The 27,650-nt window shown below is 67.6% G+C and overlaps 2 protein-coding genes across 6 annotated transcripts; one reads left to right on the forward strand and one right to left on the reverse strand.

The window, feature by feature from the left end:
* Positions 1-2,183: 2,183 nt before the first annotated feature.
* Positions 2,184-27,108, reverse strand: PWWP2B (PWWP domain containing 2B). 5 transcript variants are annotated; one of them, XR_009353192.1, is made up of 4 exons: positions 24,356-24,534; positions 14,164-15,767; positions 10,697-10,811; positions 2,184-2,756 (listed from the first exon to the last, which is right to left on the reverse strand). XR_009353192.1 is itself a non-coding variant. In XM_059172772.1 (3 exons), the coding sequence occupies exon 2, from the start codon at positions 15,659-15,661 to the stop codon at positions 14,177-14,179; it is 1,485 nt and encodes a 494-aa protein (XP_059028755.1). In that variant the 5' UTR covers positions 15,662-15,767; positions 26,844-27,108; the 3' UTR covers positions 2,184-2,756; positions 14,164-14,176. The 5 variants fall into 5 exon arrangements, 4 of the variants coding, with proteins under 4 accessions (XP_059028755.1, XP_059028756.1, XP_059028754.1 ...); XM_059172772.1 differs by lacking the exons at positions 10,697-10,811; positions 24,356-24,534 and adding an exon at positions 26,844-27,108; XM_059172773.1 differs by lacking the exons at positions 10,697-10,811; positions 24,356-24,534 and adding an exon at positions 25,413-25,535.
* LOC131830041 (uncharacterized protein C10orf95-like) lies at positions 7,884-9,332 on the forward strand. Its single transcript, XM_059172436.1, has 3 exons — positions 7,884-8,060; positions 8,520-8,769; positions 9,148-9,332. The coding sequence occupies exons 1-3, from the start codon at positions 7,884-7,886 to the stop codon at positions 9,330-9,332; spliced, it is 612 nt and encodes a 203-aa protein (XP_059028419.1).
* Positions 27,109-27,650: the final 542 nt, after the last annotated feature.

Genomic DNA, 27,650 nt, shown 5'->3' on the forward strand with positions numbered 1-27,650 from the left:
GCCGGCCAAGGGGCCAGGGATGGCAACCAGCCCTGTGGGAAGTGAGGACGCTGGTGACTTGTGGGGCGCAGCGCTGGCTGCTACTCCTCCCGGTATCTGAAGGGGCATGTGGGGCTGGGGGCTACGGGGCTATGGGGCGGCTTCCCCCTGCCCTGGGCACCCGGCCCAGGAGCCTCCAGGCTGGGTCTGGCTGCTCCTGGGACCACACTCGCCCCGGACCCTCAAACAGTGCACGTGAAGGTTAAAGAGACAGACTCCGTCCTTAGGGGTCGGGGAGGACAGGCTAGGGGAGGCCCAGCCGGCCCTGTTCTCAGAGCAGACCAGCTCCCACAGGCGGGACGCACGAGACGCCAGGACCCAGGTGGAAGGGTCCCGGGAAGGCTCCCTCTGGCCTCCTGATAGCCCCAACCTCACAGCCCATCTACACCCAGGGCCTCATCGCACTGAGCAGGCCAGCCCCTCTGGCCCAGGTGTGCTCCTGGCCGGGGTCCCGCTGCGGAGAGGACCCCCAGCTCCCTCCTACAAGCTGGCGGGAGCCTTCCTCCTCCCCTGAACCTTTCCGAGAAAGCCCCCAGCGCCTGTCCGCAGACAGCTCCCCTCCCTGGGATGCCCACCTGCTTCCTGCTGCTGGGCCCCATCCAGGTGTGGGACAGGTTGGGGAGCAGGGCACCTGGATGTCGCCAGGGACCAGCCCCATCCCTAGCTCGGGGGGCCGGCGCCGGGGGTGGGCCCAGGCCCCTCAGTCCCCGGGAAGAACGCTATCACACAGACAGGCCTGCTGTGGGCTGTGGGTAGTCGAACGGACAAGAAACCGTGATTAATTTGCTGCCTAGAGAAACAGCCTCAAATACCGAAAAAAAAAAAAAAAAAAAAAAAAAAAGCTGCCTTCCCTTTTAGTTAGAACTGTTGTCCACGCCTGCACGCCCAGCGGCCAGTGCCCGCCCCCACAACGCTCCCGGCTGGGGAGGGCTGGGGAGGGGCAGTGAAGCTGGCTGTCATCCACGCTTTGGCGGGGCCGGCTGGGGGGCCACGCAGGGCTGGCACTGAGCCAGCAGGCCGCTGGAGACCTCAGGCCACGGGTGGGACTGAGTGACATCAGCCGTGGGGCGCGGGGCAGATTGAGGGCTGTCCGGGGCCAGGCTGCAGCCTGTAGGGTCCCCACCGGGAAGGGGACAGAGGCTGGGGACAGGGGCCTGGGACCGCTGGCCTGTGTCCTGCAGGAGCCCTCACTGGGCTCTGGGGTTCCGGGCCAGGGTGCCCGGGGGCAAACCCCCACATGCTGGTGGCCCAGGGGCGCTGGCTGTGCCACACTGACCCGGGACCCGGGCCGGGCGGGGGTGCGGAAAGCGCCCAGTCCTGGGCTGCGTGAGGGCCTCCAGCTCAGGGACCCCGAGTCCCCAACGCTCCATTTGAGACACGTGTTTCTCCAAGGAGCTGGGCCTAGCTTTTCAAGAACGCCCTCTCTCTGCCTTGGCGGTGCCCCTGGCCCCCAACCCAGCCGTCACCTCTCAGTGGGCACGGCAGCCCTGGGAACCCCAGGTCTGGGCTCAGCCGGCGGGGAAGACCTTTGGGCAGCTGTGAGCACAGAGGGTCTGGGTTCGGATGGACACGTGGCGCGAGGGCCGGGAGGGGGCGTCCTTGGAGGGAGGGCAAGGTGACGATGGCACGGACTCTCGTCCCCGAAGCACCCCCACCGCAGTCTGCGGGGCCCACATGGGGCCTCCCCAGCAGGGGCCTGGGGTGAAGGGCAGGAGAGGTCTGGACAGAGCAGTTCCTTCCGAGGGTCTCGTTCTGGGGGGGATCATGGCTCTGTGCCCACCCCCACCTTGGAAGAGTCAAGGCCAGGACCACAGGAGCCAGGAGGAAAGATGCCCCCCGCCAGCACACGTCCCAGCCTGGCCTCGAGCGGGCTGCTGGGGCCGCGGGCTCTCTGTGTGCTCCGGTAAAGCCGGGGACAGGCCAAGCTGTCGCAATCCTCCCTGGGGTGCCCCTCGGCTGGAGTAAGCCGGGAGATGGCAGGCGTCCCTGGAGGGCCGGAGCACGAGGCTGCCCCACCAGGGAAGCCGCAGGGAGCAGGGAAGGGGGTGCACCCCACCCCCACCCCGGGCCGCCCGCTCCTCAAAGCTGCCATGTCGCTCCGCAGGCTCCTCCGCAACCCCCCGGACACCCCCGGGCACAGCCTCTGCGCAGACCTTCCTTTATTCTCGCTCACGTTTCAACAAAGAGCAGAAGCCATTTTCGGTTTCTGTTTTTGGTCTTTAAAGTGACAGAAAGGAGGGAGGAGCCTGTTCGTACACACGCGGGCCAGGTCGCGGCCCCGGGGCAGGTGCTGGGCACAGGGCAGGACCCCAGCTTTGGGAGGGACGTACGGGAGGCAGGCTGCCCGGTTCTCAAGGACGCAGAGACCCCGCGCTGGGCCCGGCCCTGAGCCCTGACACTGGGGTGCCTCTCCCCGCTCCACGGGCAGCAGTAGGCTGTGGCTGGGCTCCCGGAACGTCACAGCCCAGAACACCCGGAGTCTGACGAGGGAACAAATACATCCACAGAGGAGCCTGTGCCCGGGGGCGCCGTCCCCTGTGCGGGACACGCCTGCTTCTCTCTGGGGAACCGCGGGCAGGCGGACCCCCGGGCCGGGCACGTTTCCGCACGCAGCTGGCCAGAAGGCACGCGGGTCCCTCAGACGGAATGGGGGACGTGGAGGGCGCCCCAAGGTCGGAAGTTCCAGACAGCCCGGCTGTGCTTTCATTGTCCGTGACCTTGAGGGAAGCAGAAAAGGAGAGAGGTCATGTCGGGGTCAAGTACTGGGGACAGGCCCCCGAGGGTCGCAGCATCAGGTCACAGCACCCACCGCGGGCCGTGTGAGCCATATTCCTCAGGCTCTGTGCCTTGCCAGGGATGCCCACAGACCCGCAGCTCCCAGAGGCCCTCACCACTCCCAGCTCTCTGGCGCCCGCCGTGCCTCCTGGCTGGGACCCCGGCCCTGCACCCCATCCGAGTCCGTCCCCTCCCCGGGGCCCTGAATTTCCCAGAGAAAGGGTCAGGATCATTGACTCATTGAAAGCCCAGACCACGGGACTCCCTGTGCACCACACAGCGGTACGGGGGAACCCCTGTTCCAGCTCCTTCCTGCTGCTCACGGCCCGGGAGGCTGGGGAAGCCAGTGGCTGTGCACACGGCCCTGGGGCTCACAGCTTCGAAGGACCCCAGCGTGCTACCATCAGGGTATGCGACGGACGTCGCTGGAGAGACATGCCCTCCCGGTTTGGGGAGCTCTCTAGGGTTGGGGGCAGACGGCGCCGCGATCGAAACATCACAGGATAAGAAACGTCAGGAAAGCGCATCATTTTGGACTGCGAAGACGAATTCTCTCATCACACAACGTCTGTCACTAGCGGACTTTCCGGTCTGCGAGCACGAAACACCGAGCTCCACTGCGGCGCTGGGCTCCCCCACGCTGGCCCAGGGCAGCAGGGGTCAGGTCCCCTGGCCAGCCCAGTGCCCGCCGCATCTGCCCAGGGGCCCGGCCTGGAGGGAGATAGGGGGTAGGAGCCAAGAGGTGACTGGGAGGAGCTGGAGCCCAAAGCAGCCCCAAGGGCGAGGCCGGGTGCAGGGGACAAGGCTCTGACCTCCCCAGACGTCCCGGCGCAAGGCCGCTGGCTCGGGACAGGGTGGACACAGAGGACGGTGCCCCCCGCAGTGTCTCCGAGGCGGGGGAGCACTGCCCATCCGGGCCTGGACCCACCTTCAGGTTCCTGGGGGTGCAGGAAAGACCCCGGGGGACAGAGAGCCGGGACCCCCCACCCCGTGAGCGGCCTCGGGGAGCGGGGGGAGGAGGGACAGGCCGACCTCCCCCTCCTCCTCCTCCCCACAACGGCCAGGATCCCAAGGAGCAAACAAGGCCCCCTTGGCTGCAGCAGACCAGGCCCGTGCTCCAACCCCAGGGTTTCAGGGCGTGGGACCAGCAGGCCCGGGGGAGGAGGGAGCGGCCACAGAGAGGGGACAGGCAGCGTGAGGACAGCGATGACCACGGCCCGATCATGGGGGGGGGGGCAGGGGCAGCTTCCCTGCTTATTACCATGTTGACAATAGCCCCGGGGAACGCGGTCACCTCCACCCCCACCTTCCAGACAACGGGCTGAGGCTCAGAGGGGCTCCAGAGCTGCCCAAGGTCGCTGGGCTAGCTTCGAGGCCAGGCTCACACCCAAGCACCCCAGGGCAGCCAGAACAAAGCACTATAGACCGGGCAGCCCCAAACAGAGTCCCTCCCACTATTCTTGAGGACAGACATCTGGGATCACTGAGGTCCCTGAGGCAGGCAGCCCCGTCTCTGGGAGACCTGAGGAGGGGCCCCAGGAAGCCGAGGCCTCCGCCGTCGTGGTGGGCCACAGGCTGAGCACAAGCCGTGAGGGGCCCCCAGGTGACAGGTGCCTCTGCTGGAAGCAGTCCCCCCCGAGGCCAGGCCTGATCACACGCCCTGCAGGGAAAGCTGGCGGCGTCCAGGGTGGCTCTACAGTCCCCCGGCCGGTGAGGGACAAGGCCTGAGCAACATACACTCAGCGAGCAGAGCTTTCTGCCCTGCCCTGGCGCGTAGTCCCTTCCCTGGCCAGGCAGAGGCCCTGACTGGTCCCCAAGGAAGTGACCCCCAGAAGAATGTGACCCTCTGTCACTGGGTAGGGTCCACTGGGGGCAGCCGCGGGGAAGCTGGGTGAGAGTGACGGTCACTGTGCGTGGACTGGACGGGGGAGCTGGATGGCCTCCCCCACCTCCCCGAGCCGCCCCCACTCTGGCCCGACACTGAGGACGGCCGTCTCCGGAGACGCGACACTCTCCGGACCGCGGCCGTTCCTGATCCCACCAACACTTTACCTCTCCCTCCAGGGGAGCAGCTGGGACCCTCCCCCCAGGCTGTTCCCGCTCCCGGAGGGTCCAGCTGGGGTCGGGCAGCTCCAGCTCTGCGACCCATCCACAACCCTGGGGGGTGGAGCTCCGAGGAGAAGCGGTGAGGGCGGATGAGGAGAGGCGTCGGGGTCGGGGCAGGTCACACCTGTCCCGGGGGAGCTCCTGGGGGGCGAGGGGCGAGCGCCACCAGAACGCCACGGCCGCTCCTTTCCACTGAGTGTTCCAGGGTCTCCCACCAAAGGCCAGCAGGCACCGTGCCACTCGGCCCCCGGAGTCATTAAAACTGCCCACGCCCCTTCCACAACCGATCTCTGGGCATGTCCGGCACACCCATCAGCCGCCCTCCCTAGAAAAACGCACAGTCGACCCGAGGGGAGGCAGCCAGGGCACCCCGTCTCCCGGCAAGAGAAACACAGATTCCAGTGACCCAAGGAAGCTGTTTGTCGCTGGGGGTGAGCCGGGGGCGGCCAGCGGCTCCTGGAAGCCCTCCGGCCAGGCGGGGCCTCCAGGAGAAGAGTAGGTGTTCCTGGAAATCTGGAGACGGTCAGGCAGGTCCCCCACTCCGCAGTCACTGCCAGCCAGGAGCCCCCGCCACCGCCCCCAGCATAAGCAGGACCGTGGCCGACTCCTTTTCCCTCGCGCACCCGCTAGCCCGGACCCCGCCCCAGAGCACCCCAGCCCCGCTGTCCCTCCTACCCCACCCAGCTCGGAAGCAATGGGAAAGGTAAGGTCACTACACAGGCCCGGCTGGGCTAGCGCACCAAGTTGAGCTCGTTTTTCCTGGGACTTCCTGGGCAGGGACGCCCTATTAGCCAGCAGGCCGCCCCACCTGCTCTGGGGACGACAGGCTGCCCTGGGGTCTCTGGGCAGGGCTCGGCGCTCCTGCATTTGCCACGCAAGTGCTCTGATCCCCCTCCCCCCGTCTGCCCCTCAAGGCCCCAGCAGACCGCACAGAAGCTGCATCCCCCACAGGGCCCTGAGGCTACCACCACGGGCCCCACGGTTAAGGTCGGGCGCAGGCCACTCTGTTTGCCTGGCTGGGTCCTCAGGTGAGGCTTGCGAGCAGACGGGAGTAACCAGGAGGGCTGTCCCATGGGGGCACACGGCAGGAAGCGTGGTGCCAGCCAGCCAGCACCCAGGCCCCAGAACAATGACCAGACGTGCTGCTCTCCACGCTGAAGACCAGAATGAAGGCGGCCTGCATCCCCGACCACAGCCTTCTGCCCACAGCGGGGTGGGAGCCGCGGCCACGCTAGGAGTGTGAACCCACAGACACCGCAGACAGAGCAAAGCAAAGGCCTACGGCAGCCGGCTGGGCATGGACCACGTCCGCCATCCTTGCGGAGTGTGCGCAGAGTCCCCAGGAACCAGAGAGGCACCCGGCACATGTGACGCTGTCCCTCATCAGTGTCCGCTGTACATCTTGGACCAGTGACCACATATCCAGCCCCAAGAGCCCCCCAGCACGTGGCCTTCCACGAGCCACACACAGATCTGCTGCTTGGCCCTGTCCCTCCAGCTTGGCTCTTGGCCAAGCACGGCCACACCCTCAACTCTTCTGAGACCTTGGCCATGGCCCGAGCACCCCGCTCTACAGGACCAGGCCCTACATCCCCTGCTGGGTCCCCATGGCTCTTGTAGCCACATACACCCATGCTGCATCGCAGACCCTGGCCCAGGCAGAGGGGACCCCAGGCCTTGGAAGTGGGGTGCATCCCTGTCTCCGCCCCGAAATTCAGAGACCGCAACGGGAGGCCTTCAGACTCAGGGCCAGTCACGCCCAGAGGAAGTGGACGACTCGCGGGAGTGCCTGCTTCAGAAGGAGCAGGTGCTCTGGAATGGGGGGCTGGACGGTTGTTGTTGAAGGTCAAGTCTCCCCAGGACATCCAGAAGGTTGGTACGCAGCCCAAACCTTGTTTGGGTCCAGAGGCCCAGGCGCCTGGGAGCCTCCGGCTCAAGGTTCTCAGTCCAGAGATGCCACAGGGAGAGGCCAGCCTGCCTCTGGGTCTCCCTGGCCCAGACGCTCTTCCCAGGCTGCCTCCCCACCCCAGCCAAAGCTCAGAACATGTCCCTGGGTCCCCATGCTGAGTGTGCGTGGACACGTCAGGCAGTTGGCTCTCGTCTCCAAGGCCCAGAGGGGACACCCAGCGGCCCTGGCATACGGGGTGCACAGTACAGAGCACAGCCCAGGAGTGAACCAGTGTCCCCATCTGTGGTGCCACGGCCCCATCCCCCAGGGCCACGGACACCTGCTGCCAGGGTGTGAACTCACAGGAATTTACTTACCGGATGGGGAGGCCCCACGCAGAACAGGGTGTGGGGTGAGCGAGTCGAGTGGGGCTTGGCAGGCACAGCCGTGCATGGGGAGCTCCGGGAGAGCCTTACCAAGGAGGGGACCCACAGCCATGGCCTTGAGGGACAGGCGACGGCCAGCAAGTGTGGAGTGAGGCGGGCGACCCAGGACCACGAGCCAGAACCCAGGGAAAATCTGGGTTCTCGGGGGCCTCCCTGCCCTGGAGCCTGCAGCCCCAACACTGGGTCAGGTCGGAGTCTCAGGTCCCCCGAAGCCTGCAGGCACCTTCCTGCCGGGTGACCTGCTCCCACTCCAGCTCACAGCCTGCCTGGTCTCAAGAAAGCGTGGACAGCCCAGAGTCCAGAACGGTGCTGGTGAGAGGTACGGACGAAAGCAAATGTTACTAAGAAAACCAGAGGGAGAGAAAATGTACTTGTGCACACGTTCACGGTACCGGCGTGCATTTCTTGAAAAAGCTCGTGTACAAGTGGACCCACGCGGGTCCGACCACGTTGTTCAGAGGTCAACTGTGATTACGTGAGTTTCACGAAGAACCAAGACTTCCAGCGTAAGAGGCAGAAACGCAAATGTGAAAGTTACAGAAGGAAAAATTCTGGATGAGAAGAATCAGTCACACGGTCACGGTCTGTTCTCAAGAGATTCCCAGATCTGCTGCCGGCAAAGCCTACACATGGCCGGGAAACAGCGGGGAAGCTTGGGGCCCCCCGGGGGAGACCCGACCCAGGTCCAGGCGGGAGATGCCCACCGCAAGCTGGAATCCCGTCGGGCCCAGAGCACGGCCCCTGCAGAGACGACACGGGAGCCGCAGAGCTGCCTGCGGGGGGCCACAGCGCCAACACCGAACACGGTAGTGCTCGCGCAGATGGAAGGGACTCACGAGCCTGTGTGACACGCCCACGCCCACGACTTTGCTCACGGGTCCCTCTGGGGAGCCCTGGGCACGGCTCGGACACTGGTCCTGCCTCTGTCCTGCAGGATGGCGCGTAAGTTACCGCGCGGCCAGAGTGTCCCCACAGGCTGGCTGAGGAACGCACGGGGCCGCGGTGGGAAGGAGGGGGCCACCTGCAGGATCCCTCCGCAGGGGTGCAGTGTGGGTCCTTCCTCGAGTGCCCTGGGGCTCTGGGTTCAGGTCTGGACCTGGGGGTGCGGGGTGCCGCAGAGCGGGGTGGGGCCAGGGCAAGGATATGGAGGTGGGGGGCATGGAAGCCACGAAAACCAGGGCAAAACGGGCTCTTCTGCCAGACTGGGCACCTCACCACGGGAGGGGCAGCACCTGCCTGGGCACCCCCTGTCCCCCTCCGCCCAGAGAAGTCCCCCGGCCCCACCCCACCCCTGGCCACCCCTGGCACCTGGAGGAGCCGCTGCCAAGCGCCCCGTGAGTTTCCGGGCACCGCGCTGCCATGGCTCCCGCCTCGCCAACCTGTACCCCGCCGGGCTGCCCGGCCGCCGGCCCTCCCAGGCTCTCAGGGCCCTGCCCAGAGGCGGCGGCAGGGATGGCACGGGTGGCCGGGAGGCGGGACAAGGCCTGAGCTCCCACAGCCGTCTCCGAATTACAGGCCTGTGTTTCCTTTGGGAACAAAATAATTACAACCTTCACCGAGGTTTCCTGAAAGCAGCGCCGGGAGTCAGCGGAGCCACCAGCTTCAGGAGCCAAAGTACCTTTTCCTTTAGGGTTGGGAAAGAGAAAAGCCAGTTTGGGGCGTGCCGCTCAAGGACCCCGTTTCAAAAGGGAGAAAAGGGAGAGCCCACAAGGAGCGTGGGACACCTCGGCCCCCAGCCCCGGCAGGCCAGGCAGCTCCCGCCGGCGGGGCTCAGGCCGGCTCTCCTGGCGGGGGCTCCGGGTCCGGGGAGAAATGAGCACCGTGGAGCAGAAATGGCCCAGTGGCCCAAGGTGCTGCCAGGACCTATCGCTCACGGGCACCGCCTCCCAGCAGGGCGGCACATCCTCTGCTGCAAGTCCCTCCATCAGTGCACACCCCCAGCGGGCTCCAGCCCACCACCCGCAGACCCCGCCCTGAGGCTGGGTGGCCCGTCGCAGAGGAGGCAGGCGGGCCTGTGCAGGGTGGACACCCGGGTCCCTAACCCATCTGCTGACCAGACGGGAGGAGACAGTGGGTGAACGGTGCCCCAACCCCGGGACCGGGGGACCATCCCTTTGCTGGAAACGTGCTGCAGGTGTGTGTGTGTTGGGACACCGGGATGCGGCCACGCTGGGTCACCCACGTGGTCACCCTGAGGTCCCTGCAGGATGTTGAGGAGGAGGAGATGCCGTGTGACCACAGAAGCAGAGGCTGGGGTGATGCAGTCACAAGCCCAGGGCCCTGGGAGTCCACGGGAGCTAGACGGGTCCTCCCCCGGAGCCTCCAGAGGGAGCACAGCCCAGCTGCCACCTTGTTTGGGGTCAGACCCCAGAACTGTGACAATAAACTCCTGTTCTTTCCAGCGGCTACCGCGTGGCCATTTGGGACGGCAGCCACAGGCGAATAACACAGGGTGAGGCTGAGCCCGAGGACGCTCAGTGACGCTCAGTGAGGCACGAGGTCTAGTCCCGGAGTGGCCCGCCGGCGCCGCGGAGGGGACAGCCATGTCACCCCAAAAAGCACCCGCCCCCCAAAACCCTAGCCCAAGAGGCCAGGAGGGCCCAAGGTGCCATCCTGACCCCACCCTGGGCAGGTGCCACAGCTCCGTCCCAGGCCGCGGCAGAGCCCCGCCAACAGCTGCCTGCCACCCGGCTCTGCCCAGGAAGGGCCCCAGGCTCTAAGGGCCGCACAGACAGGCCGTCAGCGCTCCCAGGACACTGAGCCCCTCGGGGCGCGCTCCCGGAGACCGCAGGAACGGCTCCAGCACTGCTCACCCTTCCCTGCACAGGGCCCCCTCCTGGCCATGTGCACCCACTGCCCCCTCGAGTCCTTGGCCCACGTGCCTTTATGCCCGGTGCCCCTCTCTGGGACCTCTGGGACTCACGTCTTGGCCAGCTCTCTCGGCCTCTCTCCACAGCCTCCCCTGCTCTGGCGGCCCTTCTGTGGGGCCTAGATCTTTCCTCGGATTCCTGACCGCAGCTCACACTCCTCCCAGCCGGGACTCGGGTGCTCAGACACCAGCCAGCGGGGACCCCCTGGTCCGCAGTGGTCCCTCTGTTCCTGGAGCTGACACCTAGCCCCGCCAGCTCGGCTGCTCTGGGCCTCAGATTCCGGTCCTCACCGGGTCCCTGGCCGGCCACCCCATCCTGGCCTCGGCTTCTGTCCTCCAGCTGTCCCTCACCTCCTGACTCCACCTACGGGCTTTTCAGCCCAAATAAGGCCATTCACCCCTCTGCCTAACCTGCCCCATGGTGCCCTTTGCTCTTAGGACAAGGCTGCCGTGGGGGCCTCCCCCACCCCCACCCTGGAACGTGCAGGCCTCCTCCGGCCACAGGTCTTGGGCACGCACCCTCCTTCTGTCTGAGACACTCACCCGCAGCCTATTAGCTCATGATTAGCTCACCGTTCGCGCTCAGCCATATGTCACCTCTTCCAGGAAGCCTTCCCGGATCCCCAGTCCAGGTCAGCTTCCTCGCCAGATGCTCGCTGGGGGGCCCTCGTCCCTTCTCAGCACGTTCCTGTGTGTGATTATGCACAAATTTGGGGGCTGTGATTCACAGCGGGAGGCCCGCAGCGGTGCTGTGCCCCCTCCGTCCCCCATCTAGTGGAGCTCTCAGCCCGCAGGGGGCGGGCCGCCACCCTCAGGAGTGGCCATCACCTTTCAGCTTGGGGGGCTGGCCCCATGCTCTGGGCTGTCTCGGCCCCGCCTATAGGACGAGGTCCTCAGACCAGGCCTCTGACCAGCCAAGCCCCAAGGTCCAAGTTGGGAGAGGGGTCCTGCCCCCTCCAGCCCCAGAGCAGGAGCCCGTCCCCACCCCAGAAATGTAGCCTGGGGCCCTCCCACCTTCCCTTCCTGTGGGGGACACGGGAGGAGTTTCTGTGAAAACAGCCCCCACTGAGCCAGAAAGGACACAGTGGCCTCCAAAGGCCACCACCAACAGACCCCCTCACTCAGCACCCAACCTGTCCCTTCCCAGACAAGGGAAACGAGGCTCAGAGACGCCGGGCTGCGGGGTGAGAACAGCCGGCGACCAGCCAGGCCAGTGCCACGCAGCCCTGTGTCTGTCCCCAGAGGTCAGGGTCTATGTCTCCCCAGGGTGGACCGGTGCTCGGGAGCAGTCCCTGCTGAGAGCCACTGTGCCCTGTCGCCAGAGCCCAGCCAGTCTCCTGGCTGGCCTCTCACCACTGCCCTGGCCACCAAGTCCTGGGCTAGCTTGGCACGTCTCCAGAAAGTCCTTGTGGACACCCCGGTCAGCCGAGCCTCTGGCCCCCCTGCAAGGTGGGACAGAGGAATCTCTTGGGACACGGTGCTGGGCACGATGTCCCTGGGAGGGCCCTAGGCCCACGGGGTCCGCTGGGACTCCCCTGATGGACCTAGAGGATACTGCAAATACCCACATCTCCGAGGAGCAGCGGGCACGTCCTCTGCTGCTTGCGACACCAGTTGGGCTGGACGCAGCCCGAAGTCCGAGCGTCCCCAGCCTGTCTCCCTGCCCAAGCTCCAGGCCCACGCAGCCCTCCTCCCAGTTGGAGCCCAGGGGCCAGCAACCACGGAACGCCCCTCAGCATCACACACAAGGTCTGCGGAGCAGCCTCTCACACTGGACCCTGCAGGCCTGACCCGGCCCAGGTCAGGCCCCCGTCCCCACCAAAGGCAGGTCCCAGCTTCCCTTTCAAGGAGCAGGCCAGAGGCCTGTCCCCAGACAGTGTCACGGACCCTTGAAAGCAAACCTGTCACCAGGTTTGGTGAGACCCCAGTCACCAATGCCAGCGGCTTAAACACCCTGGCGTGGCCCCAGAACAGTCTTCCACCCCCAAAACATGCAAGTAAAAAGCCAATCAGGCAAAACCACTTTGTGCTTTGGAGCTAAAAAGATTCATCATCCTACGCTCCAGAGCTCCGTGCCCTGCTGGGGAAGCCTGGGAGCAGCCACCACGGCTGGGGCTGGAGAAAGACACAGATGCGTACAGAGACACAGAGACAGAGACAGAGAGAGGGAGAGCCAGAGGCGGAGGGAGGCAGGGGGCAGGCCGGGAGGGAGGGGAGGCCAGTCTGTGGGCGCAGCCCTGCAGCCGCGAAACCTGTCTGGCCAGATGCTTCCCTCTGCTTCCCAGCAAACACAGCCAGCCCTGAGCACACTGGGCTACATTCTCCAGGGCTGGGTGGGGCCTCCCTGTCCTCCAGGCCACACTGGGGTAGGGGGTGGGGGCTCGCTGTCCCTAGGAAGCGCCGACTGTGACCAGGGACCTGAAGGTCAGTCTCGGGGACTGACTGCTCACCTCACCGACTGGGACCCACAGCTCCCAGGACAGGGGCAAGCGGGAGAGGTGCCCAGGCTCCACACTGACCCCAGACCAAGGCAAAAGCAGTGAGGCTGGTCAGGCACGGCAGAGGGCACGCAGACGGCAGGACCCCACAGAGGGTCCCCAGCCCCCCAGGCCGTGCCTGGAGAAGGAAGACGCATCTGACCTTTCTCTGGACCCATTCCCCCATGCGAGGTGCCCACGCCACAGTGTGCCCGACTTTAGACCCTCGCTGGCATGATGTGAACAGGTGGCTGCCATGCCCATGCCCCAGCTTGAGGGCCCAGAGCTCCCAGGGGCTGTGCCTGGTTCCGGAGAGGGCAGGTTTGCGTCTGGACCCTGGAGAGTCATTCAGGACAGTGACCGCCCCTGACACAGGAAGCAGGCTGGGGGAGGGGTGGGAACAAACTTTCAGGGTCAAGGCCCTGATCCTGCCGAGGGGCCCTCCCCCAGTCCGTGTGGCACAGCAGCGAGGGGCTCGCCAGACGCCCCACAAAGGCCTCCTGGCCACACACCTGCCAGTCCCGCTGAGGCCTGAGGGCTCAAGCTGGGGACTGCAGAGCCAGACGTGGGAGAGGGGCAGGTGGACCAGACGGGACAAGGTCAGCTGAAGGTCACAGGAATCAAGGCAGAGGCCCAGCTGTGGTGGAGGACCCCTGCTCTGGGCACAGCCCCCCTCCCCACCCCCCGTTTCTGTGGGCATTAGAGGACATGGAGTCAGCAAGATGGCAGTGACCTGACCTCCACGGGGGAACCCCACCACACACCCTCTGGTCCAGCCCAGGTCACCTACACGGGACCTACCTCCTGCCATGACGAGGCCAGGGAGGGGGGTGGGCCCTAGGAGGTGCCCACCAGGGCCAGGGGCCTGCGGGACACCCCCCACAGCGCAGGCCCCAGAGCGGGTGGCTTGGCACAGCCCTGTCTCGGGGCCTGGGGACGCTCACGTAGGCCGCCTCTGCCCCGTGGCCGCTTCCTGACCCCCCCACGTGGTGACCACAGACAGGCTGCCTGGCCTGGTGACAGCCCCAAGGAGGACCCTCCTAAAGCCTGTGGCCGAAGATCCTACAAAGTTCTCCTAGAGGGGGTCGAAGGGCACGACCCCGGCCCGGGGGCAGAGCCCGGAGCCTCCTTGGGGAGCCCAGAGCGCCCAGCCGCCCCAGCCCGGGAACCAGGTGCCCACCCACGGAGCAGCGCCCACACCGGCCGGCCGGCCGTGGCGTCCGGGGCCTGCAGCTCAGGACCTTCCTTCATTCTGAGTCAGGACCCAGCTGGGACCAGGAGGGGGAGGGGCCCCGGCTCCAGGGCGTCCTCTCAGAGCGAGGGCCGGCGAGGAAGCCCCCCGTGCCCCCGCGCCCCTCCGTCTAGACGCCGGCGACCGCCCGCTCCTTTCTCCGGGGGCGGACACGCGGGCAAGTGCATCTTTGAGGCCACACACACCAGGCCGCTCTGGGCACGGGCTCGGACCCTGCTGCTTCGGAAGCCTCCCTCCGTGCCCGGAGTCTGAGCGACACCGGCCTCCGGCAGGACTTCTCTCACCAGAGGGCTCAGCCGGCGCACACTCACCTGGTCGCCCGGCCTAGGTCTCAAACTGGGTCAAGAGCTCCCTTATTTCCGGGGCCACGTGCTGCGCGGCGTTGGCGGCCTCCGTGATGGCCTTCCGGTACATTCCCTTCTTCTTACGGTTAAACCGCAGTTTGAAACACTCCGAGAACGGGGAGAGCTTCGAAGTCGACAAGAACGACGTCGTCGGGGACCCAAACCACGAGACCTTGGCTTCTGGCCAGGAGGGCGCCCCGTCCTCCTTCTGGCTGAGACTGAGGTCGAGCACGCGCGCTGGCCACCAGGGGAAACCGTGAATCTTACCCCACACGATGTCCCCCACGGCCACCGTCCTTCCGTCCCCGGTAACGCACGTGGAGACGCTCTGTGTGTGCAGCCGGACCGTGAGCGGCGGGACCGTCGGCCTCGCGTGCTTGGACGAGGACCGCACCGACGCGCCGTCGCCCGACGAGAGGTCACACGTGTCTGGGAACGTGACTTCCGAGCTGGACGATCTGGACTCGTCCGGACTGTCGCTGCTCCACACCGACTCGCCGGCGCACCCTGGCCCCCTCTCGGGGCAGGTGGCAAGGAAAGCCAGGCCCTCTCGCCCGCGCTGAGCCTGGGCGCACGGCTTGAAGTCCTCGTCCTCGTCAGAGCTTCCGGAAGACGAGGCCACGGGCCCACGGCCGGCAGAGCCGTGGCCGAGGCGAGCGGGGGAGCCGGCCCGGGGGCCCCGCCCGTGGCCGTTAAGCGCCTCCACCAGCTCGGCCCGGTACACGGGCTCCCGCTCCCCAGCCCCCCGGGGCCGGGGCTTCAAGCGGATCTTGGGGGGCGGCAGGCCGGTGCCAGGGGGCCCGGGACGCGTCAGCTTTAGCTTGGGGATGGAGGCGGGGGGCCCAGCGGGGTCCTGGCCGCCCCCGTGTGCCTGAGAGGGGCAGAAGGGCTCCAGGGACCCGTGCACGCGAGAGGGGATCTCCACCACCTCGCCCGTGCCCTGCGGCGTGCTGTAGGAGATCTTGATGGCCGGGCTCCGGGGCACCCGGGCCTTGCCCTCCTGCCGCTTCTCTCTCTTGCTCCTCCTCGTGGCGCTGGCCGCGCTGTCCCCTCCGCCCTCAGGGTCCGCGAGCTTGCGGGGTTCTGTGTCGGGGCCGGGGACGCTGCCCGCCCTGCGGCGCGGCTGAGGGGCAGCTGGGGGGCCGGGGCCGGCCTCGGGGGGGCTCAGGGTGCTTTTGCACTTCTCGCAGAGCACTTGGCGTGGCCGCAGACGGATGGGGCTCAGGGCCAGCCGGCCGGGCTCTCGGTTCCGGGACAGGCGCCGGCGGGTCCTCTTGATGGCCCGGGGCGGCGGCTGCGGGACCCACTGCCGGTAGGTGCTTCTCAGCCAGAGTGGGGGAGGGAAGGGGGCTCCCTCAAAGTACGGCGGGAACGGCGGCACGAGAGGCGGGGGTGGCTTGGGGCCCGAGGTCTCGGGAGCCGGGTCCCCGCAGGGCGCTGGCGGAGGGCCCGTCCCCAGCTGCATTGCCTCTCCGTCCTGCTCTGGGGGGGCCGGGCTGTTGCAGCCGTTGACAGGGGGGTCCTCGGGCTGTGGCAGCGGAGCCGACGGGGGCAGGCCAAAGAGGCCGGACCTGGCAGTGGGGAGACAGAAGGGGACAGTCAGGACCGTGAGGACACCGCTGCGTCCAGGCCCCACCCCCAGGGGCCCAGCAGGATCTGGGTGCCGGCCAGTGCCCCGAGCACCTGCAGCTGCCTCCAGCCTCTGGACGGGGCAAACACCCCCACGTGTCCCCGTGGGGCATCCTAGGGGAAGGCCTGTCTTCTAAGGGGCCTGGGGGCCGACACGGGGGCCGCCTCTCGGGGTTGTCAGGCACGGACATCCGCAACTCGGCTCCCGCGGGTTTGCAGCTGGAGGCCTCGCAAGACCCGGCACAGGCACGCGGGCCCTGGACGGCTGAGGACAGGGTCTGGGGAGTCCGGGGTGCTCACATGGCCTGACTGGGCCCCGGGTCATGGGCCTTGTGCACCCACTTCTTTTCTCCCCCAAGCAGGCTCGCTATGGGCCCAGGTGCTGCTGTGGGGTGTGTGTGTGTGTGTGTGTGTTTCTGGGGTTGGAGGCTGCAATGGTGGCCATGGAGAGAGGACAGGAGTCAGAGCCCCGGGTCTAGGAGAGGGTTCGCTCCCTCCTAAATGCTGAGTTGGTCTCAGCAGTCTCCACTGCCCACGTAAGGGGGGCATCCACTCCACCCCTGCCCAGCATGACCTCAAAGGACCACCCTTCCCGCCTGGCACCCCCCGGCCCTTCCCTCAGGACCTCCAGCTCCAGGAGGGGAGTAGACCAAGCAGCACCGACAAGACCACGTGATCCACGGGAAGGGGACGAGAGAGGGCAGGAGACCCACGTCCCTGCCATGAAGACCCACAGCCAAGGCCAAGGGCAGGGTAGCTGCCCCGGGGCTCCCCAGCCGGGACCTGCCTGGCGAGAGGCCTGCTCTCACCCCCCGGGGCAGTGTCCCCCATGCAGACCGCTGGGCACCTACGAGGGCCGGGTCGTTGTTGAAAATCAGTGCGCAGAGCCCCTCCCCGAGCAGAGGGCCAGCCCGGAGGCCTTGTGCTGGGAGGGTCGCAGCATCTAATTCCCCAGCGACCCACGCTGCCGAAGGAAAACAACCAAATAGTGAGAAAACGGCCCAAACGGCAGCGAGTGAGCATGCGTGACTTTCCCATACATGTGATGTCGTCGGTGAGATCGCTTTACCCAAAAGCTGTTATGTTTGGAGCCGAACACAGACTTCGGCCAGGCCGCGGAGGACGAGGCTCAGAACACGGCGTCGGCCCTCCCTCGGCCCTTGATCTGACCGGGTGGGGACGACGGAGGGACGCTGCCATGGTCCCGTCTGCATGCGGTTTCCCCATCGGCTGCTCTCCCGGAGAACGAGCTCAGAGGGACCAACTGCCCACGCCATCACGGCATCCGCACAGTCCCCAGGTGCCATCACGGCACCCGCACAGTCCCCAAGCGCCAGGGCTCGAAGCCCGGAGGCCTCACCTCGCCACGGTCCTTACAGCCACGGGGTCGGCGCACTCACAAATGTGGGGGCACGTGGCGTGCGAATGCCGCCCCGTTGTTTAATTCAAGCTCACAGCAAAAGCCCGGAGCCACGGTTTTCCTCTTTCCCATCAGGTTCCCATTTACTTGTGACTGTGCCCGAATCTAAAGTCTTCACGGGGGCGGGCGAGGGGTTCACGTCTTCTCTTCATGACCAGAGAGTCCGGCAAACACGGGTCCACGGACACCTGGCCCTGGGCAGCCTGCCCTTCGTGTGGCCGGAGGTGGCCTGTAACCTGTAGCCACGGGGGAGGGAGAAGCGGGGAAGCAGCAGGGTCATGTGGGGAGGGGGACCCCCAGCTCCCGCCGTCTCCTTGCTACCCTCCTCTGGGCACGTGGCTCTTCACCTGCCCTGTGGCCTGGGACGACCGGGTGGTCCCACGGGGACCTGGTGTCTATGCTGCGTCCCAGGTGACCACGGCGGCAGCGGGGTCCTCTCCCTCCGCGTGTGCTGCCCACGTGTGCACACGGCTTCCTGCACCTCAGCTGCCACGGGAAGCCAGCACGGCAGGGTTTCCACACCAGGGTGGGCTCAGACTCTCGGGGACCAGGGGTGGGAAAGGGGGCCCCAGGGTCATGCCCTCACCTGGCACTGGGTGCGCAGACCCCAGGGCCCAGCGGCCACCACGGGTTTTCTAAGTCAGGATTTCCCCTTGCTCGTGTTTGGATCACCCTGGTGGCCACCCCCCCATTCCCCACCGCACCCCATTCTGCCCCACCCCGGCGGCTGGGACAGGCGCCGCACAGATGCCGGGCCCGGAACAGCTGCTATGTGGCCCACGAAGGAGACTCTGCCAGAGTCCGGCTGTGGGAGCTAAGACCCCGCCCAAAGCTGCCCCCACCCCACCCGTGGTGGTGACAGGCAGGTGTGTCCGCAAACCTCAGCCCGAGTCCTCAGCCCCAGAACGGTGGCTGGACTCTGCACCCAAACAGCCCCCAGCTCTTCCGCCGGGTGTCCAAGAGCAACCAAGAATTCTGAGTGCTGAACTCCGGCACTCACACCAAGGCACATGCGTGTGCGCACACACACGCACACACACACAGGCGTTCACTCCCCGAGCTCCTGGGCCAGCAGGCTCACTGCCCCTTGCTGTTAGGGTATCAGGATCCCCTCCGTGTAACCCCTCCGTGTAACCCTAGGAAGGGCTTCCAAGGGGAGAGGGGAGGGCGGCCGTGGTGCCCTGCCAGAGGGTGACACTGAGGACACACAGTGCAGGAGGCCCCACAGGAGCCCCTCACGGGACAGTGTCGGCCCCGCGGGGAGCGCACGGATGGCGCACCGGGCCCGACACTCAACGGGTACCCCAGCTGAGGCTGAGAACAGAGCACCCCAACTGCCACCCGGTGGGCGTGAGAGAGGGCTGAGGGAAGGCTGTGGGACCCCCAAGAGGACACCCTGTCAGCAGGTCCCTAGACCAAGGGGGTCCCACAGATGAGGAGGGGTCCACGTGCCCGGCAGGATCCACCCTGCTCGGACCTGGAGAGCTGTTCCCAAGGCCCAGAAGCCTACTTCCTGCCCGTCTGCAGGCACGCAGACCGCGAGGGGGATGTTCACGCACACCCGTCCCTTCGTCTGTCCGCACGGACCCCCAGGCTTCTTTGCTGTCACCCTGTTCAGAAGCAGCACATACCCACTGGTGAGACTCCCCTGCCCCCAGCCCAAGCCTGTGCGGTGCAGGCCCCTCCTGCCAGGCTGGGGTCCAGGGCACCCCAGGAGCAAAACCCCTGGGCAGTCCCTTTCCCATCACCTCCACCCAGACCAACCTCTCGTCCCCCAGGACCCTCCTTTGTAGGAGCCCACCCTGGGGGCTCTGCCGTCCTCCCCCTACAGGTGGGCTGGGGCAGGAGGGGGGCGGTGGGGGGCAGGGGTGGAAAGTCACCTTATCCCTGAAGGCCCCAAAGCTGGGGTCCAGGGAGGTTTTTGCCCCCCGTTTATCTCACACACACACACACACACACCCCTCAGGGAGTCCCTGAATGTTTAGGACAGAGATCCAGGCCCTGACCTGAGCCAGGGCGGTAAGGCATGGCCCTGGGCACAGGCCAGGTCAGGCAGTGACCCCTCCCTGCCCTAGCAGGTTTGGCTTCACAGAGCACTGGAGAGCAGGCGAGTCTCTGCCCTTGTGTGCAGGGCCCCTCAGCCTATGGGGGGCTCCTGTCTTGAGCAGGGGAGGGCTTCCAGAGGTCAGTTACAAGGCACCCCCCCTGAGGACCAAGGGGCAGGCCCCGTGACTCCAGCACTGCACAAAGCCACACTTCCTTCCCAGAGCGGCCTGGCCCAGGCCACGCCCACAGCCCCGGTGTGTAAACAGCAGCCGGGGAACAGCTCCCTCCCCACGCTGCCCGTGGAACCCTACACAGCACCCAGAGACAGAGAGACAGACAGACAGACACACACACACACACACACACACACACACACACACGGCATGGCCATTCCCTATTTACGGACGGACAGAGGGCAGAAGGAAGCCAAGGGATCCCGTGGGCCCCGAGACCATCGGGATCTGAGCTCACGTCCAGGCACGAGCCACTCTTCCTGGGCGGGAACTCAGCACCTAGCCCCATGGAGTGACCTCCACTGGATTCCGGAGCACCAGGCGGGGCGCCACCCGGCGGTTCGCCCGCAGGACCCAGCCCCTCAGTGAGGCCAGGCTGTGTGGACATGGGCTGGTGCCAAGGGAAGGAGGCCCAGTCAGCCTGGCAGCGGCCCACAGGTGACACCGCAGGGCCTTGGCCGGAGCGCGCCGGAGAGACAGCCTGCCAGGCCCCCCAGGGTCCTGCCCTCCACCATGTTGACGGGTCCCCCAGCCCCCACTGGCTCCCTGCCCAAGGACAGAAAGGTATGGGGGAGGGGCCCCAGGCATTGGGGGGCCAGGTTGGCCAAGGTCTCTGTGCAGGAAACTGGGGGACCCTGAAACAAAGCTCAACAAGGCGTCCTTGGGAGCTGGGGGAGGGGCAGACAGCCTCAGCTCCTAGGAAAGCCTGGGGACACCCAGAGCTCAGCAGACGCTAGTGAACAGGGGTCAGATGCAAAAGCAGAGTGGTTCTTCCCCGGAGGGCCCGCACTTGCCTGAGACTAAAGCATGGCCATTCGCAGGGACACAGAGAAGCAGCCTGGCCCGCAGTCCTTGGCAGGAGACCCGCGGCCCGCCTCAGCTCACCGGCCCCCCCGCCGAGGTTTCACCCAATGCAACCAGCTCAGCAAAGCCCCAGAGCAGCCCAGGCCTGAGCTGGCCTGCGGCCAGGAGGAGCCGGCCCGGCCGCCCGCCAGAGCTCCCGGCCTCCCCCGCGGCCTCCCTGCTCTGCAGACTTGGGACCCAAGTGGCTGTGGAGCCTGACAGCCGCCTCTGACCCCAGCCGGCTCCACGTTTACCCTGGACCTCCCCTCCTCATCCTCCCAAGGGGAGAGGCTACCCTGGTGTCCAGTAAAGGGGTGAAGAAACGGGGCTTCAGGACCAGAAACACCCCAGGGGGCCGGCCCAGGTGCCTGCAGGGGCAGCTGGGGCCAGGAGCCTGCGGCCTCGGGCAGGCCGGAGTCCGGACGGCGAGAGCCACTCGGCCGCCAGGCTCCCTGCGCTCCGCATGTTGGTTTAGAAACTACACCGCGGTCTCTCTCCCTTGCAGCCCCGACGGACGGCAGCAGCGGGCTTGGTGGGAAAGGAAGGGCAGCCTTGCGGGGCCTCCGGGCCCCCTCTGCTCGGGAGTTGGGGAAAACGGGTTAGCTGGGGAAGTCATGGCCTGGACACCAGCATGGCCCCTCGTCCAGGTAGAGCCAGCGTCTCTGGGGCAAGCTAGGGGGCCAGGCTAGCACATCTGCCCCTCGCCCTGACCTGTGTCCTGGACTCCGAAAGGTTGGCCACCACCAGCAACTGCCTTCCTCCCCTCTCTGCCCTCCGGGGGCTCCCCCGGTCCACACCCCCTCATCACCTTCATACTGGCCAGGTCCCCTGCGTGGCGGCTGCCTGCCTGCTGCAGATCGAGCCACCCTCCGCCATCCCGGGCACCGGCTCTCCGTCCCCAGGGCTCCCTGAGGACAGGGAAGCTATGCCCAGTGTCCGTCCACATCTGTCCAGTGACCCATCCCAGGACCGGCCAGCAGCGGCAGTGTGCCCAGGATGGAAGAGGGACCGGCCTGCTGGGGCCCTTGACTGGCTGCCCACAGACACTGGAGTCCCAGCCACACGGGGTGGGGTGTGGGTCACAGAGGCTCAGGAGCCCCGCACGCTAATAGCGCCCTAGGTGACTCACAGCTAGGCGCTTCTGAGAAACACCAGCCCCCACGTGAAGGCTGGGGCCTTGGGGCAGGCCAGGCCTGATGGGCAGTTCGTCCTCACTCCTGCTGTCCAGGCGACCTTCCCTCACCACTCTGGGCCTCTGCCTCGGCCACGGCCACCTCCCCTGGGGAGGGTGCTCCACCGGAGATGCTCCCCAAAACCACGTACAAAATGATGCCTACACCCACCCTGCCCCCGGCCTGGAAGTCGGAGCCTGTGGGTTCCAGGCAGGCCTGGGTCACCTGTACCCTTACTGCCCCAAGAAAGAATCACGGCCTGTGGGGAGCCTGGAGGGACCCTGCCGAGTGGGATGTTGGCACTCAGCCCGGGTGCACAGTGGGGAGTCGGTGAGCGCGGGGCGGGGGGGTGCATGAGGGTCCGTGGGGGGTCTTCCTTCCGATCACAAAGCAGCTTGGCCGCAGGATCCAGCCTCGGGCAGGAGGAGGCTGGCCCCGACGCGGCAGCTCCACACGCTTGCCGACTCCTCGGGGGCCTCTGGGAGCTCCTCTGGGAGGAGAACCCACCTCCCAGGGTGCCAAGGCGGGGGGAAGCCACGTCCCAAAGGCCCATGAGTCACCCTGCTTGCTGGGCCCTGCTCCAGGAGAGAGACCGGGACCTGGCGAAGGGCCCCTCCCTTGGGACTGCTCCGTCCCTGCCGGGGACGCGGGCAATGATTTGCCGCCCTGTGGGGCCCCCCGGTCCCCAGGTCGGCACACCAGCGCTGGAGGCCGCTGATAAACGAGTTACTGGCACGTGGCTGGCCGTGCACCGTGGGGACACTGACAGCTGTGGCCGGGCCGCCCTGAACACTCTCGGCCCAACCCCACTGCACCGGGACCCGCAGGCTCCCAGCCGCGGCCCCCAGCTGCCCGGCCCAGCTGCGCAGCGCCCACACCTGGGATGGGGCCCCCACCGAGGGACTGGCCTGCTACCGTCACAGATGAGGGGAGGCACTGAGGAGGAAACTGGCCTTGGGAGGGCGAGGACCCTGCAGCTCGAAGCCCCCACCTCCCGGCACAGCCAGGCCAGGCCGCAAGCTGCCGAAAGACCCGGCGGGATGAGTGCGCTAGAAGCAGAGGCTCGAGCTCTAACGCTGTGAGCCGAGGACAGAAGCCGGGGGAAGCCAGGGTGCTGAGTAAGGGGGTACAAGGGCAGCCAGGGGCCGCGTGGGGACCGAGCTGCCGCGGGCTGGGGGTGCCAGGGGCACAGCGGGAGGCAGCAGGGAGCAGAATGGCACCCGGCAAGGCCCGGGGTTCTGGGGGTGGCTGCCGGTACTGCTGAGCGCGGCGGTGGCAGGGCTGACGCCCTGGAGTCTATGGCTGCCCGTTCCCGTGCTGGGGATCCCAGCCTGGTGGGCTTCCTTCCACCAGGGGAGCACTGGTCTCCCAACCAGGTTGGCCCCAGCCTGGGCAGAGGGTGGCAGCCGGAGGCCAGGCCGCCTCCTCTACACACAGTCCCCCCCAACGAGTCAGTGGGGCCCACAGCCTTCCTTTCCTGAGTTGGGGAGCCCAGAAAACGGAGGGGGTCCTCTGGTGCAGCTGCCCCTCTCTGAGGAGAAGGACAGGCCCAGCCGAGCACAGCCCCACACAGACCCAGTAGTGGGAACAGGCCCAGGCTGGCCATCCTGCCTGAGGGGGTAAGAGGTGGCCGTCAGTGCAGCAGACCTTGGCCACCACAGGGCACAGGCTGGGCAGCTTTCAGGTGGCTCTGCTGCAGCCCCCCACTCCCGCCCCTCGGGCCCCCAAGCACTCTCGGTGGCAGCCAGGGCTGAGCGGGGCCACAGTCACCCAGGGAGGCCGTATGTTAAATCATGTGACATTGGCATAAATGGCTTCTGGCACATATAACGAAGAGATAGCGCCAGCGGGGCACCGGGTGAAGAGTGATGGTCTCCTGCCACCGCCGTGCGACTGCTGCAAAATCTGGGCCCCACCAGGGAAAAAGTTGGGCCTCTGCAAAGGGACCCATTTATTCTCGGCAGCCTGGAGATAGGGCCCAGCAGGAGCGCCAAGACATTAGTGTCTGATTAATGCCTAATCATTTATCTGTGCGACAGCTCACTACCATGTGACACTGTATCCAGGAGACTCTTCCTGCGGCTGAGTCCCTGCAGCGGGCGCACAGGTGCGAACCGGGGTGGTGTGCCCCCAGGCCTGCGGGGGACCCCCTTCGGCCCCAGAAAGCGGGGATCCAGCCGCCGCCCCCAGCACCCCCGCCTGCGTGTTTTCACTCCTCCGCAGCCAGAGGCTCCCCCCCAACACTGTTTTCAAATCGCACCGCTGGACACAACTGCTCGCCAGCAACCTGGAGCCCCGAGTGCCTCCCAGGAGCCCCGGGGGGAGGGGCGGGGCACTGGGCAGGGCACCCCCCGCTCCGAGGGGCTGGCAGGGCAGGTCCCGTGCGCATCTGCGCCCACTGCCCCGCCGCCCCCCAGCCGATGACAATTCTGAAAACAGCCGGATTCAACAGTGCGTCTGAACAAAGAAAAGTGCGTTAATTATGGCAGACGTGCGGAGTTCGGCGGCCGGCGGCACGCGGCGGCGGCGCGGGGACACGGGCTGCGCGCCCCGCGCCCGGCCCCCCTCGGCGCCCACCGCCGCTCCCGCCCGCGAGTCGCGGCGACTTTGAGAGCCACTTTGGCCCCCCGAGTGGCGGCCGCGCTCGCGCGCCCCGGGGCCCCGCGCTCGGGAAACCGAAAGCGGGCGCCGGCGCCGCGCCGCGCCGCCCCCGCCCTGGAGCCGGTCCGGGCCCTGGGCCCCGCCGGCGGGGCGGGGGCGGCGGCGTCCCGGGAGACTTGGGGCGCCCCGGGGCCCGCGCCCCCGCCCCCGCTCACTTTTTCGTGCAGTCCAGCAGGATCCCGGCGAAGCTGCGCCCGCCGCAGCTCACGGTGACCAGCAGCGCGCCGTTGACGACCTGCTCCACCCGCACCGGCAGCCGGCAGCCGGCCCGCGGCTCCATGCTCCCGCCGCGTCCCGGCCCGCGCGCCCCCGCCCCCGCCCCGCCGCCGCCGCCGGGTCAGCCCGCGCGTGACGCCGCCCGCCGGCCGCCTGACGTCACAAAGCTCCGCTCGGGGCGGCCACCGCGAGCGGGCCGGGGCGGCGGGAGGGGCGCGCGGGGCACCCCCGCCCGCGGACACGGGCCGCAGCCGGGCGCCTCGGAGGCGGCGCGGAAGCGCACTGCGGACCCCCGGGACGGGGCCGGGCTGCGCCCTCCCCGGGGCCCCGCGGTCGCGAGCGCCCGCCCAGAGGACGTACGGGCCGGAGCTCAGGACCCCCTCTCCGGGGCCAGCCCCCACCCCCACTCACGGCCCTGCCCGGCCGTCCGCCCCCCGCGGCCCCGCGCCCCCCGCCTCGAGTCAGGCGCCCGGTGGCCACCCGGCACCGCGGGGAGGAAGTCCCGGCAACGCCAGCAGGAAGCCGGTCGGGCCGGGCCGAGGAGACGGGGGAGCCGAGGGGACACGGGCAGGCGCCCTGCGGAGGGGGCACCTGGCGACCCTCGCGTGCTAGGCGCCGCCCCTGGTGCCCAGAGGGCGCGTGCCTGGCTCAGGGCTGCCTGTGCGCCTGAGGGCGACCCGCGACGGCGTTGGGGAGGGGGATCCGTCGGCAGGTCTCCGCCGCGCGCCCCCGGGCCGCTGGGGAAACAGTGGGTTCTCTGCGACCCCGCCGCGCCCAGAGAGGCAGGGGCCCCACGGGGCGTTCCCAGCGGAAAGGACCGTCCTTCCCGGGCGAGAGCGCGGTTCTCCACGCGCGCAGCTGGCCGGCTGGGGGAATGGGAGGTGCAGGCGTCCAGCGGACGTGGGCCCCACCCGGGACCCCTCCCGCGGCCCTGTGCTCCCGCGCGCCTCCAGCCGGGCAGAACTCGACCGTGCCGAGCCTTTGCGCATCCCGCACCTGGCTCGGGACCCCGTAACTGGCAGAGCCCCCAGGGCGGGCCTGTTGCGGTGACCCCGCCTGGGCCCAGCCCCGCCCGGCAGGACCAGCAGGTCCCCTTAGCCCGGCTCGCTGCGCCTGGCTGGGCGCAGGAGATGGGCGGGTGGTTGGGTTGTCCTGACGACCCGGACGCCGCCAGGCCCCGCCCCCCCCCCCCCCCCCCCCCCCGCCTCTCGCCCGGAGCCCGTGCACCGCCCCGCCCCGCTCGGACCTGCGCCGTGGCCGCCACTCGTGGCGCCGCCGGGGACTGTCGGGGCGGCGGTGGCGCCGCTCCTCCTCGCCCTCCAGCGGCGGCCTCCTGGCGCCGGGAGCAGGCAGAGGGGAGTCCGGGCGGAGTCAGGCAGCCGCCGGAGCTCGCTGCGCCTCACCGCCCCCGCTTGGACCGGGCTAAGGATCCAGGCCCAGGGAGCCCTAGGGGAGGCCTAGGGTCCTGGGAGCACCTGTTCCCTGTATGGCTGCGGGTTCCAGCAGACCCCAACCCTCCTCTGGAGAGTGAGAGGCTTCACGGGAGGCTTCTGGGATCTCAACATGACCATCGCTCAGGGTCAGCAGGGTCCCCCATCACTGTGGGGGCCCCCACAGAGAGCCTCTGCACCTACAGGCCTGTGCAGCACCCCCACTCCAGAGTTGGACAGGGCTGACTTGGGCGCAGAAATGCCAGGCCACCCCTGCCAGCCCCAGGAGGGGGACTAGCCAGAGGCTGCCTATCTGCTCCACGCAGGTGCCAAGCATGCCCCAAATGCCTTCTGGGCCCTGGGGACGCCACCAGGGACCAGCTTGTTGGAGTTTGAGTCAGCTCCAGGACTGCTGGGGACATTCCAGGTGTGAGCATGTCCCCGTGTGCCCAGGGGGCTCCGTATGGACAGGCGGGAGGCCTCTGGAGGAGGTGCCCTGAGGGGATGCCTGGGTGAGCAGGGAGCCACCTGGGGAGGAGGGGCCCCTCGGCAGCCTAGGGAGAGGTGCCGGGCGCTGGGGTGCACAGAAGGGCACCTTCTGAAGGGCAGGCCGTATTGTGGGGAGTGGGGTCTTCCGGGGTCACTCCCAGGCAGTGGCAGGAGGATCAGTCTGGGCTGGAGCCTGCTGGGACAGTGCGTGTACGCAGGGGCGGGGAGGGGCCCAGGGAGGGCGCAGAGGGCGTGCGGGCCCCTGCTGCACAGCTGAGTCAGGGAGCACAGTGAGAAAGGGGGCCTCTGCCCTGTCTTCTTCCAGCCTTGACTCCTGGGCTGTGTGCTCTGCACTTTCTAAGTGGAGTTGGAAGCCACTTTCGGAAACCCATTCTGCACAAGGCAGAACAAAGGGCTCTGCAGGCAGGACTTTGATTTGGAATTTATAGGGTGACAGTTTGGGGTCCCCCCCCACCGCAGACCATCCCTCCCAGCCCAGCCAACTCACCTGCTCCAGACCACAGAGCCTCTGATGAAGACAGATATCCTTGGTGGGGGTGAATCAGCTCCGTGGGCCTGCGTGCCGACCCCATGTGCTGATTCCTTCCTGACCCAGGGCTCTCCCCTCTAAGTGTCCCCTTCAAAGACGCAGGTTCTAGACAGACTGGCCCCAGGCAGCAGGGACTGAGGGTGGCTTGCCCACCATGAGCTGCCTAGCAGGGCCATGGGAGAGCTATGGAGTGACCCCCAGCTAAGGGAAAACAGGGCGGCAGCCTCCTCCCTCCGTCCCTGGACTTTGTTCCTAAAGCCTCTGCTTTCTGCCCCATGCACTGGGGCCTCCCCCAGGCCTGCCCAGTGCCAAGCCCTTGGCCTGGCCTGCCCAGGGCCCCAGCAGAGTCACCAGGGCTGGCAATCCTGGCCAGAGGTGCAGGGGAGTGGCGTGACGGGGGACAGAAACCATCCATCACCGACTCTGAGCTGAGCTGAGTGACCTGAGCTGGCGGGGGGGGGGGGGGGGGGGGCTCAGGCAGGGGCTAATCTCTGTGTCCCTGTCCCCTCTGGTGCTGATCTTTAGAGGTTCTCCCGGATTTGCCCCGGCTCCCTGCTGGCGTCGTGCCTGCAGACCCATGGCCGAGCCCTGCCTCCTGCCGGTCCCAAGGCCAGTGACCTCCTCCCGGCCCCTCCCCCCACAGGACAGCCCCCCCAGGGCCCCAGCCCTGTCCCTTGTCTCAGCAGCTGCAGCACTTGCTGAGCGGAGTCATTCTGTCTCTCCTCAGTGCCCCTCAGGGTTTGCTTGTCCAGGCAGCAGCGCCCC

This window comes from Mustela lutreola, chromosome 4 (assembly GCF_030435805.1).
Source record: "Mustela lutreola isolate mMusLut2 chromosome 4, mMusLut2.pri, whole genome shotgun sequence".
Taxonomy (NCBI): domain Eukaryota; kingdom Metazoa; phylum Chordata; class Mammalia; order Carnivora; family Mustelidae; genus Mustela; species Mustela lutreola.

Bases quoted from the DNA above. Each gene is read 5' to 3' on its own strand.
- PWWP2B (XM_059172771.1), bottom strand. From the start codon at position 24,480: ATGGAGCCGCGGGCCGGCTGCCGGCTGCCGGTGCGGGTGGAGCAGGTC. The intron at 15,768-24,355 runs GTGAGCGGGGGC...CCCCACTGCCAG, and splicing joins CTGCTGGACTGCACGAAAAA to GTCCGGCCTCTTTGGCCTGC.
- LOC131830041 (XM_059172436.1), top strand. From the start codon at position 7,884: ATGGCCGGGAAACAGCGGGGAAGCTTGGGGCCCCCCGGGGGAGACCCG. The intron at 8,061-8,519 runs GTAGTGCTCGCG...CCCTCCGCCCAG, and splicing joins CAGCGCCAACACCGAACACG to AGAAGTCCCCCGGCCCCACC. The intron at 8,770-9,147 runs GCCTGTGTTTCC...GCCTCCCAGCAG, and splicing joins CAGCCGTCTCCGAATTACAG to GGCGGCACATCCTCTGCTGC.